This window comes from Gilbertella persicaria (genome assembly GCF_025201335.1).
Source record: "Gilbertella persicaria strain CBS 190.32 chromosome Unknown B0P05scaffold_1, whole genome shotgun sequence".
Lineage (NCBI taxonomy): Eukaryota > Fungi > Mucoromycota > Mucoromycetes > Mucorales > Choanephoraceae > Gilbertella > Gilbertella persicaria.
This window is the reverse complement of record NW_026251962.1, coordinates 342,001-357,978: the sequence shown is the minus strand read 5'-3', so window position 1 is coordinate 357,978 and position 15,978 is coordinate 342,001. Positions and strand designations below refer to the sequence as shown.

Sequence of the window (15,978 nt, the reverse complement as noted above, 5' to 3'; positions counted from 1 at the left end):
ACAGCAACAGCAACAACAACAGCAGCAACAACAACAGCAACAACAACAACAACAACAACAACAACAACAACAACAGCAACAGCAACAGCAGCAGCAACAGCAGCAGCAACAACAACAGCAACAACAACAACAACAAATGCAAGCACAGGTCCGTGCTCAACAACAGCAACAACAGCAACAACAACAACAACAACAACAAGCTCAAATGCAAGCACAGCAACAACAACAACAACAACAACAAGCCCACATGCAAGCACAACAACAAGCTCAAATGCAAGCACAAGCTCATGCTCAGCAACAACAACATCATCAACAACATCATCAACAACAGCAACAGCATATGTTGAATGAAATGATGAACAACCAAGCTAGCATAGAACACCATCCAATTGTTCCTTCTCAACGTGTCATGGAACAACCTACTCATCGTTCTATAGATGAAGAACATGAACGGGTTGCTGCTGCAGCTCAACAAGTCATGGCACAACAAATTGCTCAACAATATGCTATGCTTCAACATCATCAACAACAAGCTATGACACCTACTGAATTGATTCAGACACCCTCTCAAGAAACCCCTCATGTAGTATTATCTCAAATGGCTAATTTAAACAATAGTACACCTACTACACCCATTGCAACTACACCCACTACACCAATACATCAAGTGAAGAGTGACAACATTTCATTACATAACGCAATTGTTCACCACCAACATCAACAACAAAACATGGTCTTTATTAATGAAACTGTTCGAGGTGCTAAGCGTAATATGTCTGATGCTAATAATGCTGAACTTGGTAAAAAGAAATCAAGAAGACATACTGTCTCTAGCTCTTATCGACCTGCACTCAATATTGACACCAAGAATCTGTCAAATACCATGGCTCCTCGTTCTGCTGCTGTCTGTACTCAACAACAACAAGCTTATCCTATACAACAACCCTATGTTGTGAACAGTGATATCAATATGCAAACACAGGAACGCAAGACATTGATTGAATGCCAAAAACAAGCATTGGGTACTATCACACTACCTCCTCCTCCTACTCCTCAGGAATTAGGCCTTAAACAACCTCAAGTTGGAACAACAGCTAAAGATTATGAAAACATGACAAGAGACCAATTGATTGCTCGGTTGATTGTGCTCGAGGCTGAAAAGCTAAATAATGAGACCAATGTTGAAAAGTCAAGTGTGAAATCAGTGGAAGAAGAAGAGGAGGAGGAAGAAAACAACAGTCCTGATACACTTATGGACATACAAAACCAAAAGCCATCTAACCATCAGCCAATTACAGATGAAGATAAGTCAACTATTGACGATGATGAAGAGGAGGACGAAGCAGCCTCTGTCGCAGAAACGGCTACAGCTACAGTTACAGCTGTCGAACCTGAAACTCAGAAGCCAAAGCAGTGTAAATGGAAGGATTGTAGCGAGATATTTATGGATCTGCAGAAATTGATCAGTCATATTAATGATACACATGTTGGTAGTGGCAAGGTAAATAAGTTAGTTTATAAGCAAAATGGTGCTTACCCTCTTTATAGCCTACGTATTGTTGTGAATGGGAAGGCTGTGCTAGAAACCAAAAGCCTTTTACAAAACGCCACAAGATGTACAATCATTTAAGAACACATACAGGTGAAAGACCTTTTGTGTGTAATAAGCCTGATTGTGGTAAACGGTTTTCTCGTCCAGACTCATTGACGACACACATCAAGACACATTCAAATATTCGACCTTTTATCTGTCTTGCCAAAGGATGTGGTAAAGCCTATTATCATTCAAGATCACTTAAGAAGCATGAAAAGACCCATGAAATGGCTACCACACCTGTATTGTCAACACCCAATAGTGTGATACAATTTCCTAATTCTTCAGGATCGACACCATTTAGTACGACTAGTGCACCAGCCACAGCTGGTATGCATCCTGTTGCGCCTGTTGATTATATTAATAGTCAAATGCCTATAACAATTCATAGTCAATCCCTTCCCAATTCACCTCATCCTACCCTACAACTACAACAGCAGCAGCAGCAGCAGCCTCACAATTTTGCTTTGTTGCAACAACAATCACAACCACAACAAAAACAATATACCCCAAATAATAATAACATGTTGTCATTCACTCCAGCTGGTATGGTTGAACAACAGCAACAACAACCACAAAGCAATGAGCAAATGTTGGCTCAACAGCACACTATGTTTGATTCTGTGAATCAACAACAACAACAACAACAGCAGCAGCAACAGCAACAGCAGCAACAGAGTTTTGAATTTAGGCAGGTGTAATTGATATATTCATCTCGTTTTTTATCACATATTGGTCTTTTGAAATATATACATAAATATAAAATAAGCCTATTCTTTATTGAAACATTTGACTCTTTACTATTAAAAAGTGCAATATGCCAGAAGCACCCGCTTGTTTCTCATTGTGCTTGATAAAGCTATTCATGAACAACACTATCTAACTTATTGACTGATGCTTCTTCTTTAACTACAATTTCAATTGAAGCGAAGTAGTTCTTATACAAGAAAAAGCATTGTAGAACAAAATAAGAAAAAAAAAGGGATATGTCTTAAAGCTTGGCATAAGTGAAGTTTTCCCTGATTCAAAGTAACAAATCCTTTTCCTGCAAACCAATAACCATCTGTGGTATGGCTGAGACCGATTTCCAAAATCTCACCGTAGCTTTGGAAGATTTCAATTAACTTAGGCTTCAAAAAAAAAACCTGATCCTCGAAAGGGATGTTGGAAATGCCCATTCTGACAATAGTAGAGTCTTTCTCGAAAGTGTGGTTCACTTGAATACGTCGGTCATATAGGACGAACTCTTTGTTCAGGGCCTCTTCACGTTCTTTAGTGGTTCGAAAGTTAATTTCGACAAAGTGCTGCTTTTGACCAATGTTTCTGGTACGAAGACCGAGTCTATTAGGATACTGATATCGAAGGAACTTGTTCAAACTTTTCTCCCTAAATTTCATTCCGTTAAATTCACTAGTAGCGATGACAATGGAGTTTTTGGCTGTAGCCTCGAGAAATCGTTTACGAGACTGAAGCGATTGGCGATTAGCTGTTTGATCGTCGAGATCGAAGGCATATCGACTTTGAGATCTTACAGTTTGTGCGCAGGATCGAAATGCAAACAGTTGGTTGTTGGGTTTATGGTGTGAATTGTTGGTATTTCCACCAATCAGATTCCCACTTTCAGAAAATGTGTTGCTTAGCGGAGAAACCATGAAGATTTCGTAAAGGGTATCGTAAGGTCTTTACCGAAAATCCGATTTTGCAACTCTAGAACATGCACAAGATACTTGCCTGCGACTCTGTAACAATAGCCATTCAAATGAAACAACCGGATCATTTAAACTGATGACCAACCTTCCTTCCATGGTCAAACGCAAAGAGCACCTCGTCTTCAAGATAATGATCCGTCTCGAAACGCTCCCAGAAGACACACTGATAATGCAACTAATGGCAGACATTGGCACGTGTCCTTTTGCTCGGAAACAGCAGATCTTTCTTTGGCCACAAGTATCAAACAAGCGTCACATCTGGTTGCACCTTAGCGATAGCTATAATACGCTTTCCGGCTGAGTTGAAGCCGATGGAAACGCAAAGAAGCAGCTCTTAGGACTTCGTCAGCGTAACTTGGATGCTCTTCGTGCACAAACAAATGCCCCTGTCCTCATCTCTACCTACAGGCCTTTTGTTGGTTGGATTGACCCTATTTTGCTGCTTATGTTCATCTATGGCCGTCAAAGAATCCTTCGTTGGCGCCCTGGGTGGATTTCAAAGTACACCTCTACTTGCTCATGTCGTTCATGATCTATCAGTAGAAGATATGTACTTTGTTGCCTGCGCACTGCTGAACGCTTGCGGTTACCAGCTGATATACAGCCTAATCCAATTGATTATGTCTTGAATCAGTTGCCTAGAATATCACACCCTCTAAGCTTACAAGCTCAAAGACTTGACCGCTACACACGATGGTCAAATTGGTGGCCAATCATTTGCCAACTACTTCTTGAAATTGAGAGTATGGATCTTCCCGACAAGACTTTCTCAAACGAAGAAAAAGATACCTCTGGTTTGACTTTTCTCCTTTGGCTGATAGCCTCGCTATATCCAGTACAAATTGACAGCTAATTCTCTCCTCCATCCTGTGGTGTGTATATTTCCATTATGCACCTGCTCTTTCTTTTATTTCTTTCTTATCTCTTCTTACCTGTATACACTGTAGTACATCATCGTCTATATTTCCTGCCCTTTTTTCCCTATATTTATCACTCTATAATTTTTTCTTCTTTTGAACTGATGGTTAGACATTTACCCCGTAGGGCTCAGTCTTCAAAACCTTTCAAATAAATATAAACTTTTATCGGGATCATGAGGGCAAAACGATGATTTTTTGACTTTTTCACAACTTACTATATTTTTGCATAAATATGTTCTTTTGTGGATGTTTTAACATAAGAAACTCAAGAGAAGGGGATTAGAAGGCAGAAATGATTATTTATTCTGAAAAACACTCGTACCTGCAGCGGGCCGCCAATCCGCCGCTAGTATTATGCCAATAATTGTTTGTCAACTATATTCAAAAGCAAAAGGTAATTTGTATTGGAGGCTTATTTAAGAAAATCCAGACTATGATTTACGATTGTATAATAAGTCTGATGCTCAAAAAAGGCATAAATTAAGGATCAAAAGCATATCAAGTGTGTAATGTGTCAAATGGAATCAAAAGCTATTTAGTACTCACAAAGTATGTTGGTTCCATCGCCTATCTACGATTTTACACTCTATATAATTGTGCTTTTTGCTTTATAAATGCAAAAAAAAAAAAAAAAAAAAAAAAAAAAAAAAAAAGCAATGAGCACACTGAGTAGCTCTGCACAGCTTATTATATCAATCGAGACGTAAACCTAACTTTTTTGACTCCATTCGATCTACAACAAGTAATTTTATGCCACTCTGATAGAGAAGTAACGCAAAGACCACTTGTCTGTGCACATTTCAACAAGACAGAGTAATAATCACTATGAAAGTGATTGGCTAAGCCGCTCAGCCCCGAATTTAAACATCCTAGAAAAAACCATCTCTTGTCTTTTTTTCTCCCTCGTCTTTCTTAAGGTAAGTACATGTTGCTCAAAAGGCTTGTGTTCTCATTTTTTTCTGCTCTATAGACATGAAAGAATGGTGTCTTTCAACAGTGTAGTTGTGTCTGTTTGATGCTTTGCTTTTTTGGCGCTGTTCAGATATGAGGTTGCACTGAGACTTGTGTAATCAAAGGCTATGCATAACAACTGATTGATTGCAAGGTGTACTCTACTCAGTCTGGTTTTCCAGGTGTTTGCAAAGCGTTCGATCAAGTGATCTAGGGTTTTCAAGATCTCTTCTTCAAGCTTTGGCTCTCTTATGCGCTTTAAAGGTGTTTATTTAAGGCTTGGTAAGTTTTCTTAGTGTATGTGGACTTTTTTGAGCCTTCTTGTTGCTGCTTGAGAGACTGATCACCTTTTGCTCAGACAGGAAGAGGACCTGAAGAGACTTGATTATTCTGATCAAACCCACAATATATGCGTATTGTAATAAAAGCTATGCGTGTAATCCAGTTGTATTAACGGCTTTTTCCACTCAAGTCTGTCTACTTTATTGCTGTCTTTTTTCTTCAGTATGAGCTGGACAGGGCTCATTTCACTTGCCAAACTATAATGATGCTGCCTTTACTGCCCTATGATATCACGTTTTGCTTTTGTATACTTGACTGTTAGCAAATAGAAAAAGAAAGCTCATCAAAGCAGAGAGTATGCCTAAAAAGAAAATTGGTGTTTGAAACATTGAGCTCTCCTTTTGCATGACATTCATTGCTTATCATGTCCAAAGCTGGTCCTTTTGGCTATAAGAGTGTCATGTATTATAACAAAACTAACTCCTAAGAACTTTTTGAACCAGATAATGTATAAATAAGAACCCGTTTAGTGAGCAACATCTGCTGAAATAAGCCTCTGTTCTACCAATTACAGTGTACAATGAACTCTGGATGCAGGTTTGAAGCCAACACTCAAATGAACTCGACTTTTTCGTCTTAGCAAACTCGTTTTCTTTTTGTCAGAAGTAGCTAAACGTGATCCTAGCTCATTTCGGTTGGATCAGACCTACAATTGGTCATTCCAAAAATTTTGGATGAGCTTTTTTTCCGTGAATCCCTCATAGGTCAAAAAATAGATTTCACAAAACTGTCAAATCAATGGTATCATTCGACTCCTTGACTCGAAAGAACATGTTCTAAATGAGGAAATGAACCATTTTAGTAGTCTGTTTGTCGAGTAATGGCGCATCAAAGAATGGCTTGTTTAGGCTGTGTTTTGAGTGTTTTTGCTATAGATGTCATATAGAACTTGTCAATAATGGATCTCTCTAAAGGGACTTATGTTATTTTGAGTGCTAAAGAGCATAGAAAAATAGAAACACAGGCTTTTTTTCTAACACAAATATGGAGCAAATGAACATGGAACATACCAGATGGCTATGCTGCGAAGATTGAAATGGAAGGCAATTCCGATTCTTCTCGCCACATCAAAATTGGAGCTTTTGCTGAGAACAACATGAAGACGCAGTTATCTTGCTTTGGTGTAGTGACAAAAGCTGTAGATCTTTGCTTTTTAAGTCTATTGATATAATGGACACAACAAATTTGCTGCTAGAATATTGAGTAAATAGGCAAAAATGTTTATGGGTTTTTCACACTTACCATACCGCTTTTATATACAACAGTCTGACAAACGCATTCACTAAAAACTAGAGCCTCTGAAGCTCGTTTTAAGTATATATTCTTGTCGATGGCTTCATTTTTCGTCCTGTAGTGTCAGAAATAAGTTCAGAGGTTTTCAAATGAGCAATTTTCATGGGTAATAATACCCTTTGGCCGAATGGTCATTTTGACCATTTCTTACAAGTCGCTTTTCTTAGTTCAGATTAACTCCAAAGGTACCATGCATGTTAGAAAACATATTTCTTAAGTATTTAGAGCGTCTATTTGTGCATAAACAGGCTTTAGCTACCTTCATTTGCCAGGAAAAAGACAAAGATTTGCATGAAATATTGAATCGTTTGTTTGTCTGGTGTCTCTACTATATGAACAAGTCATACACTCCGAAACTATTAATTCTAATCAAAACACATTTGACCCATTAAGCTGGTGGATTTGATGAACCGAGTTTAAGTCGAGTCAACTCAAGCATTAGATTAAAATTTTGTAGCGAATTGAAATGAAATGAAACGTTCTGTGTGACAGTCAACGCGTGACGTTATGACCAAAGAAAAAAAAAGTTTGTTCCATTTTGCTTGCTTTTCCTCTTTTTAAAAAAGAAAAAAAAGACGTTAAGCGAGCCAGGACAACAGGGGCACTGAGCGTTTCGTTCCGCCATATAGGGGAAAGAGCTCATTCAACACTACCTCATAGGAAAGGTAGATATCAGGTGTTGTTTTCGATACATACAGTTACGGAAATATACGAATGGAAGTAGTTAGACCGGCCCTGAAGCAACAAACAATAAACAGTTGGGATCAAGAAAAAACATATGATAGGGCGTGTCTTTGCTGTCTTCCATGTTTGGGTAATAGGTCTATAGAATGGCTAATGGTCTGGTCTGTTCTAACGCGTCTCGTTGTTTTTTGACACCAGACTCTTCTGCTCACTGTGAACTCTATTTAAAGAGATAATCCTGCTTTCTTTCTATAGTAGGTTTTTTTTCTTGAACGATCTCATCTACATTTACAATAAAAGCCTCTTCTATAAATGAACATTCGCTTTCATAAATTTATCTATTGTCTTGTTAACTAATTAATATATAAAACTATGATGAAGAACATAAGCCAATAGACCTTTCTTGACCTGTAATAAACGGTTTTTCTTCTTTTTTGTTTCTGGCCTAGACTGAAGATTTGTCCTTGTGCATCAGACCCTTGTGAACCAACGTCTAAAATAAGCAATCAAGAAGATCACTGTTTACGTGTAACTAAATATAAACGATCTGTTTACACACATACTCTCTCCTGTTGTCTAGAAATAGGTTTTTAGATGAGAATGTTTTGGTATTCAATCTGTATTATGGAGACTTCCAGTTCATGCCTGCTCATCTGTCACTGGTATTTTTATGCATACGAGCTAAAAATCAAAACACAATCACACCGCATGAAAAGAAATTCGTAGTCTTCTATACAGAAGACAGATTAAGTTTAGTAGTAGAAGTAGTAGTTGTGACAAAAAAAAGGGCATTATTGACCATTTTAACGAGTTGCAGGTTTCTTTGTGTGATCAACTTAAACTCGTCTCCATCTAAAATTAAGATGCTTTCCATTGATTCCTTGTAATACATTCAAACAGCCTATATCCTGCTAGACAAACCGTCCTATTCCAAGATACACAACATAAACAGGAGGCATATTTTGATTTAATTCCCATTCCAAACTGTCAAATGCAAAAAAATTTCTGCAAAAATTTTCAACCATGATTGGCTCCGTTTTATTTTATGCAGCCAATGAAACTGTCGAATAGACACACGTGAGTTCATTTTTTTTCTCTCTCTCTATTTCCTTTTGTTTTATGGAATTCTCCATTCATGGCATATAACCAAGCAACGTGCTTAGAATGCCTTTCTCTTATTTTGCACTGGTCGCTTTACCCAGAAAAAGAAAGGTGTCACTTGAATAAGTATGATTCATGGACTTCGGAGCCTCAACATTTAAATCTTCCATTATCCCCGTTGTCATAAATGCATTTCTTCTATCTTTTTCTCTCACTTTTTTTTCTTTTCTTTTAACTTTCGATGAAGATACTCAGTCTTTATTGGGCTTCCTTGTTGCTGTCTTGTACAGTATCAGCAGCAGCAACAAATAACCAACAGGCATTTTTTGGTGTTGCTCCCGTGAATACTGTTCATGGTCGCTTCCTTCATATCACAGATATCCATGTAATAAGACTACAGTCGCAACACAATTGAGCTAATCATAATTCTAGATGGATAAACACTATATTACAGGCGCAACCATCAAATCAGACTGTCACCGTGAACCTAAAAAACATAAACATCGAAAAAAGAAGGAAGGATTGCTTGCAGGCTATTGGGGTGCACCTGGCACAAACTGTGATTCGCCAGCTCGATTAGTGTATTATTCCATCGACTATATTGCTAAAGAATGGAAAGACAAGATTGATTTTGTGATTTGGACAGGCGATAATGCTAGGTAAAAAAAAAAAAGGATGTTTTTGTTACACTACTTCTCATCACAACAAAGACATGATGGAGATGCGTATATTACTAGAACAAAAAAGGAAATTGTTGGGTACAATCAAAAAGTAACAGACGCATTAAAAAAGGCTTTTACAACAAAGCATAATCGTACATTGCCTATTGTGCCTTGCATTGGTAAGTTAAGTTTCTGGGTCGATCTCATACTCATTTTTTTTTTTTTTTTTTTTTTTTTTTTTGGTAGGCAATAACGATATTCATCCTCATAATGAATTAAGAGGCATGAAGAACAATCCTCAATTGTTAGAATTCAGTGCGATGTGGAGTGATTTTATTCCTAGTGATCAACAAAAACACTTTAAGAAAGGTGGTTATTTTGCTGTGGATGTGGCTCCTGGTATGCGTGTCTTGTCTTTAAATTCACTTTATTTCTTTGGTTCAAATGATGTGGTCAATAGCTGCAGTGATAAATCTAGTCCTGGTGCCCGCCATGTTCACTGGCTTAGAAAACAGTTAAAACATGCTCGTCGAGATGGTGTTAAAGTGATCATGATGGGTCATGTCCCACCTACTGTCAAGAGTTTCAAGGATAGTTGTCTGGATGACTATATCAAACTATCTACCAAGTTTGCAGATATCATTACTGGACATATGTATGGTCATGCCAATTTCGATCATTTCCAGATCATTAGCAAAGCATTGGATAATAGTGCCAGTGCTTTCTTGAGCAATGGCGATATCCATGCGTTACAAGACACAGGCCGCTTTGTGTCTAGTTTACATAAACAATACAAGCAAGTCAAGAAAGTGCGTGATCACAAGAGTTTGGTGGTTGTGAATGTGGCTCCTCCTATGCTTCCTTTGTTCTACCCTACTTTCCGTATCAATGAATACAATGCCAACTTGAGTTCTCCTCAATTTGGTGACTGGCTCAAGTACACACAATGGTATACAAACTTGACTTACTGGAACGAACAAAGAAACAAGTTTGGGAAACATGCTCTGCCTACATTTGAGATTGAATATGCAACAGACAAGGATTATCATATGTCTGATCTGACAAGGGAAAGTTGGCTTAAATTCGCTCAGCGTATCAGCTCTAAAAAGGGAAGAAAACTATGGAAAGAATACATGGCTAATATGTTTGTAAGAACAAACAATGACTGGTATGGCCAAAGTGTGCCTGATGATGAGCCTGGATCATCAAGCTGGGATCATGTCTGGGATACACTTAGAGATATCATAGACAGCTATTTTTATTAAACTTCTACTGCTTCTTCTGATGTAGCACTTGAAGGTGCACCCGACATTCGTGTCCAGACATAGTCTTGAGCAATAGTGGTCACAGCCATACGAAGCATGTCGACCATTTTATCTTCTACCCATTCATTTTCTTCATATGGAATGTCTAACCAACTTAAAGGCATGGTTTGAGACCATGTCTTGAATTTGAGATTGTGTGTAGGATCAACCATCAAAATCACAAACGACAATTGAGATTGCTCCATGTCTTGTTCGTCCATGGCAGGCATGGTCAATTTGACAGGCTGCAAGGCCATAAAGACAGGGCAATGAATGACAGGCACAGCACCTATGGTTGGGTGATAGGTTTCGCTTTGTTTTTTGATGGGATCATGATACTGTTTAATTAAATGATCTATATTTGCCTTGGCAAGCTTTGTTCCATCAAGGGGACTATCACACATACAAAGATCTCTTTCTTTTTGTTGTTCTTGTTCTTGTTCTTGTTGTTGTTGTTGTTGTTGTTGTTGTTGTTGTTGTTGTTGTTGTTGTTGTTGTTGTTGTTGAGCAGGATTACGAACAACCACTTGGCCTGATTCCGTGTGTTCCATTACACGGGAAAATGCACGATACACAAGTGCTTCTAATCCTGTATAGCCTACCATATCATAAGCCAAATAGACTTCCACCAATTCATGTTCAGAAATAGGAGGTGCTACTGTCTCCAAAAAAGTGGTGGTCAAGTTCTTTAAGCCAGTACCTTTATATCGATATCAGCCCCATGGTATATATCTATCTCTACCTTTTACCTAGCTTCTCAATATTCTCTTTATTGACCAAGTCTTGCAAAGCTTTGACGCGACTTTCAAGCAGTTTACTGGCAGCATCTGAATTAGCAACAGAACGATTGATTTGATCTGTTGTTGTTTTGACAGCAGCACTTGCTTGATTCCAGAAATTGTTTCCCCATGACTTCCAACCAGTTGATGTTTCTTCTTTTGCTAGTAATGGTGTTGTCGTTTTAGGTTCATCATTAGTAGGATATTTCGAAATCTCATCTAAAAAAGACATGATATCATTAGGATCTGTATTTGTATCAGGCGTCTCTGTTGCTTGTGCATCAGGCAAGTTTAAAGACTCAAGAAACTTTTCAGCTTCTGATAAACTGCTCTTGCTTTCTTCTGCCATAATAATAATAAAAAGAAAAAAAAAGAAGGATTTTTATTTTTTAAAAAGTTGGGTATATGGCTTTAGAAAACCATTGGTTATAGTCTAGTTGCATTAACAAGACATCCATTCGACCACTGGATTTGACTTCAGGTTGTTGATTTGATGCTAAGGCAAAGAAATGCTGTGTTAAATAATGAAATTTCTATAGAGAAACATAAAGAATAAGTGAGTAGATAGCATAGACAGAATATCAGATTTACTTCTTGAGTGGCATAGACATCTTGTAGCCATGATTGTTCATGCGTTGCATTTGTCCATTGATTCACAATCTCACTTGCTGTCTTGGGTGCAGTCTTTCTTTTCTTACTTCTTCTCCAATGACCTTCTTGTGATATTTTTTCCATTGTGTCACAGAACCCTAAACAGGTCTTTAGGATATCATACATTGTCTTGACACATTCATGAGACAACAGTAAACAACCTCTTGTTGTATTCTTCAAGAAGGTTTCATGGGCGAATTGGATCTCTTCAAAATCAAGCTTTGTGTTCTGCCTTGATTTACGCTTGTTTGTCATGGAAGGAGATATGGTATGAATCATGGTTTGATAATGAGCATCAATAACATGGATCTAACATGCTATCAGTCATGAATATAGTTAGATTGCTTACTTGAATATGATTCCAAACTGTATCAATCCAGAATAACATCAAAGACCTTAATTGCCATACACGTCTTTCATCATGACTCTCAATCTGTTCCCCTGTCCTCAAGATCTTCCACAAGTTATTCAATGCCATTTGAGTAGCCTTCAGGCTGATCAGAAAAGACCATAAATGACTATATCGCTTCAGGTCTGATGGGCTGATAAATAGATCAATAGGCCATTCAAGGTCAAAAGTCATCACGAGAGGTATATCAATCAACAGTAGATCAGCAAACGGATATTCCTGTGTCTTTTCTTGTTCCAACAATAAACTGAATCCAGCCAACTGATCTTCTGCTTCTGTGCCAAGGGAAGCCTTAACAAGCAATGCATTCATTTCTTGACGCTGAAAAATCATGGCTGTTCGACCGGGATGTTCTTCAGTCGACATGGACTGACGACGCCATAAAGCACACGCCTCAATAAAATGAGTGGCTAGATCACCATAGTTAAGCAAGAACATGTGTCGAAACGAACTGAGGTATCGATAGAGTCCATAGTCGCCTACAAGTACTTGAGAGAATAACCAATCTGCTGTTGATTTTCTGACTTGATGAACTACGTTGGTCAGTTGTTGAGGATAATAGATCCAAGGTGAATGAGGATGAGTTTTGTCTGAATAGAGTGAGAGTAAGAGTTCTAAATGCTTTTTTTGCATCTCACTGGGTATCCTGAGTTTATTTCTGGAAGCGTGTTTCGTGGGTGATGTGAAGGGCAACATGGTACTATGTTCATATTGACTGATCGAGATAGGCAGTTTGTCCATAGCATTGACAGTAGCTATGGCTTTGCCTACAAATAAGATGGATTCCACAAGTGAATGAGACAAGTGAAATGGAATCCGATCATAATCAACCACATAAAGTTGATGCCATCCAGATATTTGTTGTTGTTGTTGTTGTTCATAAGGCTTGATAAAAAACTCGCCATCAGGATCTACCCATTGACCATACACCATCCATGCTGTCAGTTGTCGATAGAGCACATTATGCAATTGAGTCATCATCTTTTCAATCTGAGCACGGAATACGGCTACTCCTGTACGAGATTGATCCATCAACAAGTTAAATAACTTGCATCCATGATACTGAGTAGGATCTTGTTGTAATACAGTAATGAACTTGTACAATGCAGGCAAGAGAAGTTCCCATGTATTCAAATGAGCTGTCAAAAGAGAGAGAGGGACAATACCCTGACCAAACTCATCTTCTTTGTTTAAGATACGTTTCTCAATATCCAAGATATCTTGATGATATTCGTTTAAAGTAGACTCAATACATGTGGCAAGTGCTTGAATATAGGCCCCATGAAGGTCAGTATGGTCTGTACTGGGTTTTAGATCTTTGATGCGATGAACAAACTGGTGAATCTGCAAGTAAGTCCAACCTAATTGACCTAATCGATTAAGACATGCTTTTTCGGCTGGATGTAAAAGAGGAAAAGAAGAAGGGATAGCAAATGTAGTGGGATGAGTAGGTGGTTGAGCTACAAATACATCGCCTGGATATCCTAATAAGACAAACAACAATTCATGTAGCATAACTAGAAAGTAATAAAAAAAGGGGGGGTACAAAACACGGTAACCCTAGACGCGTTATCAAGAAAAAAAAACGGAGTTTAATTAAAAGAATGCATTGCCTGTCTGTTTAGGTTGTAAAAAGGGATTTCCTGTAGGTTGTAAGGGTTGACTGGGTGTAGCAGGTGGTGTCATTACAGTAGAAGAGAATGGGTTATTGTTGTAAGGCTTTGCAACAGGAATTTGTTGAGAGTAAGAAGGCTGTGTCATGGATCGGAAGGGGTTATTGCCACTTGAGATAGTGTTTGCATGGTATAATGGTTGGTTTGTAAAGAGTGGCTGTGAGGGTTGAGTAGGCAATGTAGCAAAAGGATTCTGTGGTGAATAGGGAGCTATTGAAAGGCGCGAAGGCAAAGTAGATCTTCTATTGATTGTAGAAAATGCTGCATCCATCATTTGTTCTTGATTATTATTATTGAATGGTTGTATTTGCTGTTGGTTGTTGCTGAATGGCTGTATTTGTTGCTGACCAACATTACTAAATGGCTGTGTTTGCTGCTGACTAGCAATACTAAATGGTTGCATTTGTTGTTGACTAGCAGTACTAAATGGCTGTGTTTGTTGCTGACTAACAGTATTAAATGGTTGTTGTTGTTGTTGTGTTTGAAAGGATGATTCTACCAATAAGTTAAATACACTCTTCTGTTTCCTTTATGTTACCTTTCTTTTGATTATTGTCAATTTCTGCTAAATATTCTTCCAATGCAGCAGCAAGTGACAAAGGTGCCTAAATAAACCTCATAAGATAATCAACAACATAAATAGATGACTTACATGCTTAACAGAAGGAATATTCATTTGTAATTCTTGTTGCATTCGCTTTGCTTCATTAAGATAATCAATCGTCAATTCTGTCTGTTGAGCAAATTTCTTGTATATCTTGAGTGAACCAGTCGCATCTTTTTTGTTCATCTCAAAATAGTGTTCTATTAAATAAGCATCTCTACATCCTTTGTATGATCTCTTACCTAATATGTTGACGACACTTTCATTAATGGCTTGAAAGAGAGACAATAAGTCATCAATTGTCATTTTATAAGCAGCAAATGAGATAGAAGGATCCCCATCACTGAAATTAAACTAACCAAACTATCTGAATTCAATGTTACCAGTCAGTCGTGGGCTTACTTTGCACTTGAGAACTGATTCCATTTGACGCTGAAGAGCAGCTGTTTCATCAAGCAAGCCATCTGCTACAGACAGATATCTAAGTCTCTTTTGTCCATTTCGAATCTCCTTGACATAATCCCTATGTAGCTGTCGATAAGCAATCACTCGTTCATCCAAATACGCTCGATAAAGATAGATATTTTGAATATTCGAGGGTGCTATCTAAGTTAAACAAAAGGCTATACGTCATCCATGACTTACAAGATGATTTATTCTTAATTCGACTAGCATCCAATAGACTTGGTCTATGGAGAATAACTTCTGTTACACGCTCACTATTGCCTTCTCGCATAAGATAATGTAGAATGACAAACACTTTATACGTGATCTAGTGCACAAAAGTGTTGAGTTTAGCTTATAACATGCCTGTGTTACTTACAATCCATGATCTTTCTTTTAAGCGTCTTTCAAGAGAACCCAGCATACTGTCAATCAAGTGTGGGCTTTGAAATGTTAAGCTCACCAATGCTAATTTTATGCAACAAAAGTGTAAATGGGATATACATATAGACATATCATTATTTTACTATGAAGATGCTTTTCTTTAGGTGGACGATATTCAAGTCGAGTCGCTTTACGTACTGCTGTTTCCATGCTATAAAGTAAGAAAAGAAGAAAGAAGAAAAAAATATATAAACGAGGCGATAATCCCATTATGGCGAAGGATAAGTTTTACCCGCAAACCAATCAGAACTTGTTTACCGGACGACACCGGGCATTTTATTTTTGCAAATATGCAGAATGATATAGTGTGATATCATTGTTGTATTCTAAACGATTCAATAAAGTGTAAAAATACTCTTGTTTAACAGCCATTGACTCAAATTGCATACAGTATAATATCTACATGGTATCTAT

The 15,978-nt window shown here is 37.9% G+C and overlaps 6 protein-coding genes across 6 annotated transcripts; 2 read left to right on the top strand and 4 right to left on the bottom strand.

Moving 5' to 3' along the window:
* The first annotated feature begins 193 nt into the window (after nt 1-193).
* B0P05DRAFT_521115 (uncharacterized protein) lies at nt 194-2,338 on the top strand. The gene is made up of 2 exons (XM_051575840.1): nt 194-1,501; nt 1,549-2,338. The coding sequence occupies exons 1-2, from the start codon at nt 206-208 to the stop codon at nt 2,293-2,295; spliced, it is 2,043 nt and encodes a 680-aa protein (XP_051439694.1). The 5' UTR covers nt 194-205; the 3' UTR covers nt 2,296-2,338.
* A 281-nt stretch (nt 2,339-2,619) lies between these two features.
* On the bottom strand, nt 2,620-3,115 carry B0P05DRAFT_521113 (uncharacterized protein; the record flags this gene model as incomplete). Its single annotated transcript, XM_051575839.1, has 2 exons — nt 2,720-3,115; nt 2,620-2,685 (listed from the first exon to the last, which is right to left on the bottom strand). Coding segments are annotated over exons 1-2 (308 nt in total), but the record flags the coding sequence as incomplete, so codon positions are not given.
* A 5,379-nt stretch (nt 3,116-8,494) lies between these two features.
* B0P05DRAFT_607245 (Metallo-dependent phosphatase-like protein) lies at nt 8,495-10,445 on the top strand (the record flags this gene model as incomplete). Its single annotated transcript, XM_051583366.1, has 5 exons — nt 8,495-8,979; nt 9,027-9,253; nt 9,305-9,435; nt 9,503-10,404; nt 10,437-10,445. Exons 1-5 carry the CDS (start codon nt 8,836-8,838, stop codon nt 10,443-10,445), a joined length of 1,413 nt encoding a protein of 470 aa, XP_051439692.1. The 5' UTR covers nt 8,495-8,835.
* A 390-nt stretch (nt 10,446-10,835) lies between these two features.
* On the bottom strand, nt 10,836-11,679 carry B0P05DRAFT_457011 (uncharacterized protein; the record flags this gene model as incomplete). The annotated part of the gene is made up of 2 exons (XM_051573953.1): nt 10,836-11,260; nt 11,310-11,679. Coding segments are annotated over 2 exons (795 nt in total), but the record flags the coding sequence as incomplete, so codon positions are not given.
* A 49-nt stretch (nt 11,680-11,728) lies between these two features.
* On the bottom strand, nt 11,729-13,095 carry B0P05DRAFT_460830 (Spc98 family-domain-containing protein; the record flags this gene model as incomplete). Its single annotated transcript, XM_051574035.1, has 3 exons — nt 11,729-11,872; nt 11,931-12,299; nt 12,340-13,095. 3 exons carry the CDS (start codon nt 13,093-13,095, stop codon nt 11,729-11,731), a joined length of 1,269 nt encoding a protein of 422 aa, XP_051439690.1.
* A 1,543-nt stretch (nt 13,096-14,638) lies between these two features.
* B0P05DRAFT_456376 (AP180 N-terminal homology domain-containing protein) lies at nt 14,639-15,714 on the bottom strand (the record flags this gene model as incomplete). Its single annotated transcript, XM_051573948.1, has 7 exons — nt 14,639-14,677; nt 14,725-14,876; nt 14,919-15,030; nt 15,079-15,278; nt 15,322-15,448; nt 15,500-15,588; nt 15,648-15,714. Coding segments are annotated over 7 exons (786 nt in total), but the record flags the coding sequence as incomplete, so codon positions are not given.
* Between the last annotated feature and the right edge of the window lie 264 nt (nt 15,715-15,978).

Coding starts and splice junctions, on each gene's coding strand:
- B0P05DRAFT_521115 (XM_051575840.1), top strand. CDS start 206: ATGCAAGCACAGCAACAACAACAACAACAACAACAAGCCCACATGCAA. Junction 1,502..1,548: donor CACATGTTGGTAGTGGCAAG/GTAAATAAGTTA, acceptor CCCTCTTTATAG/CCTACGTATTGTTGTGAATG.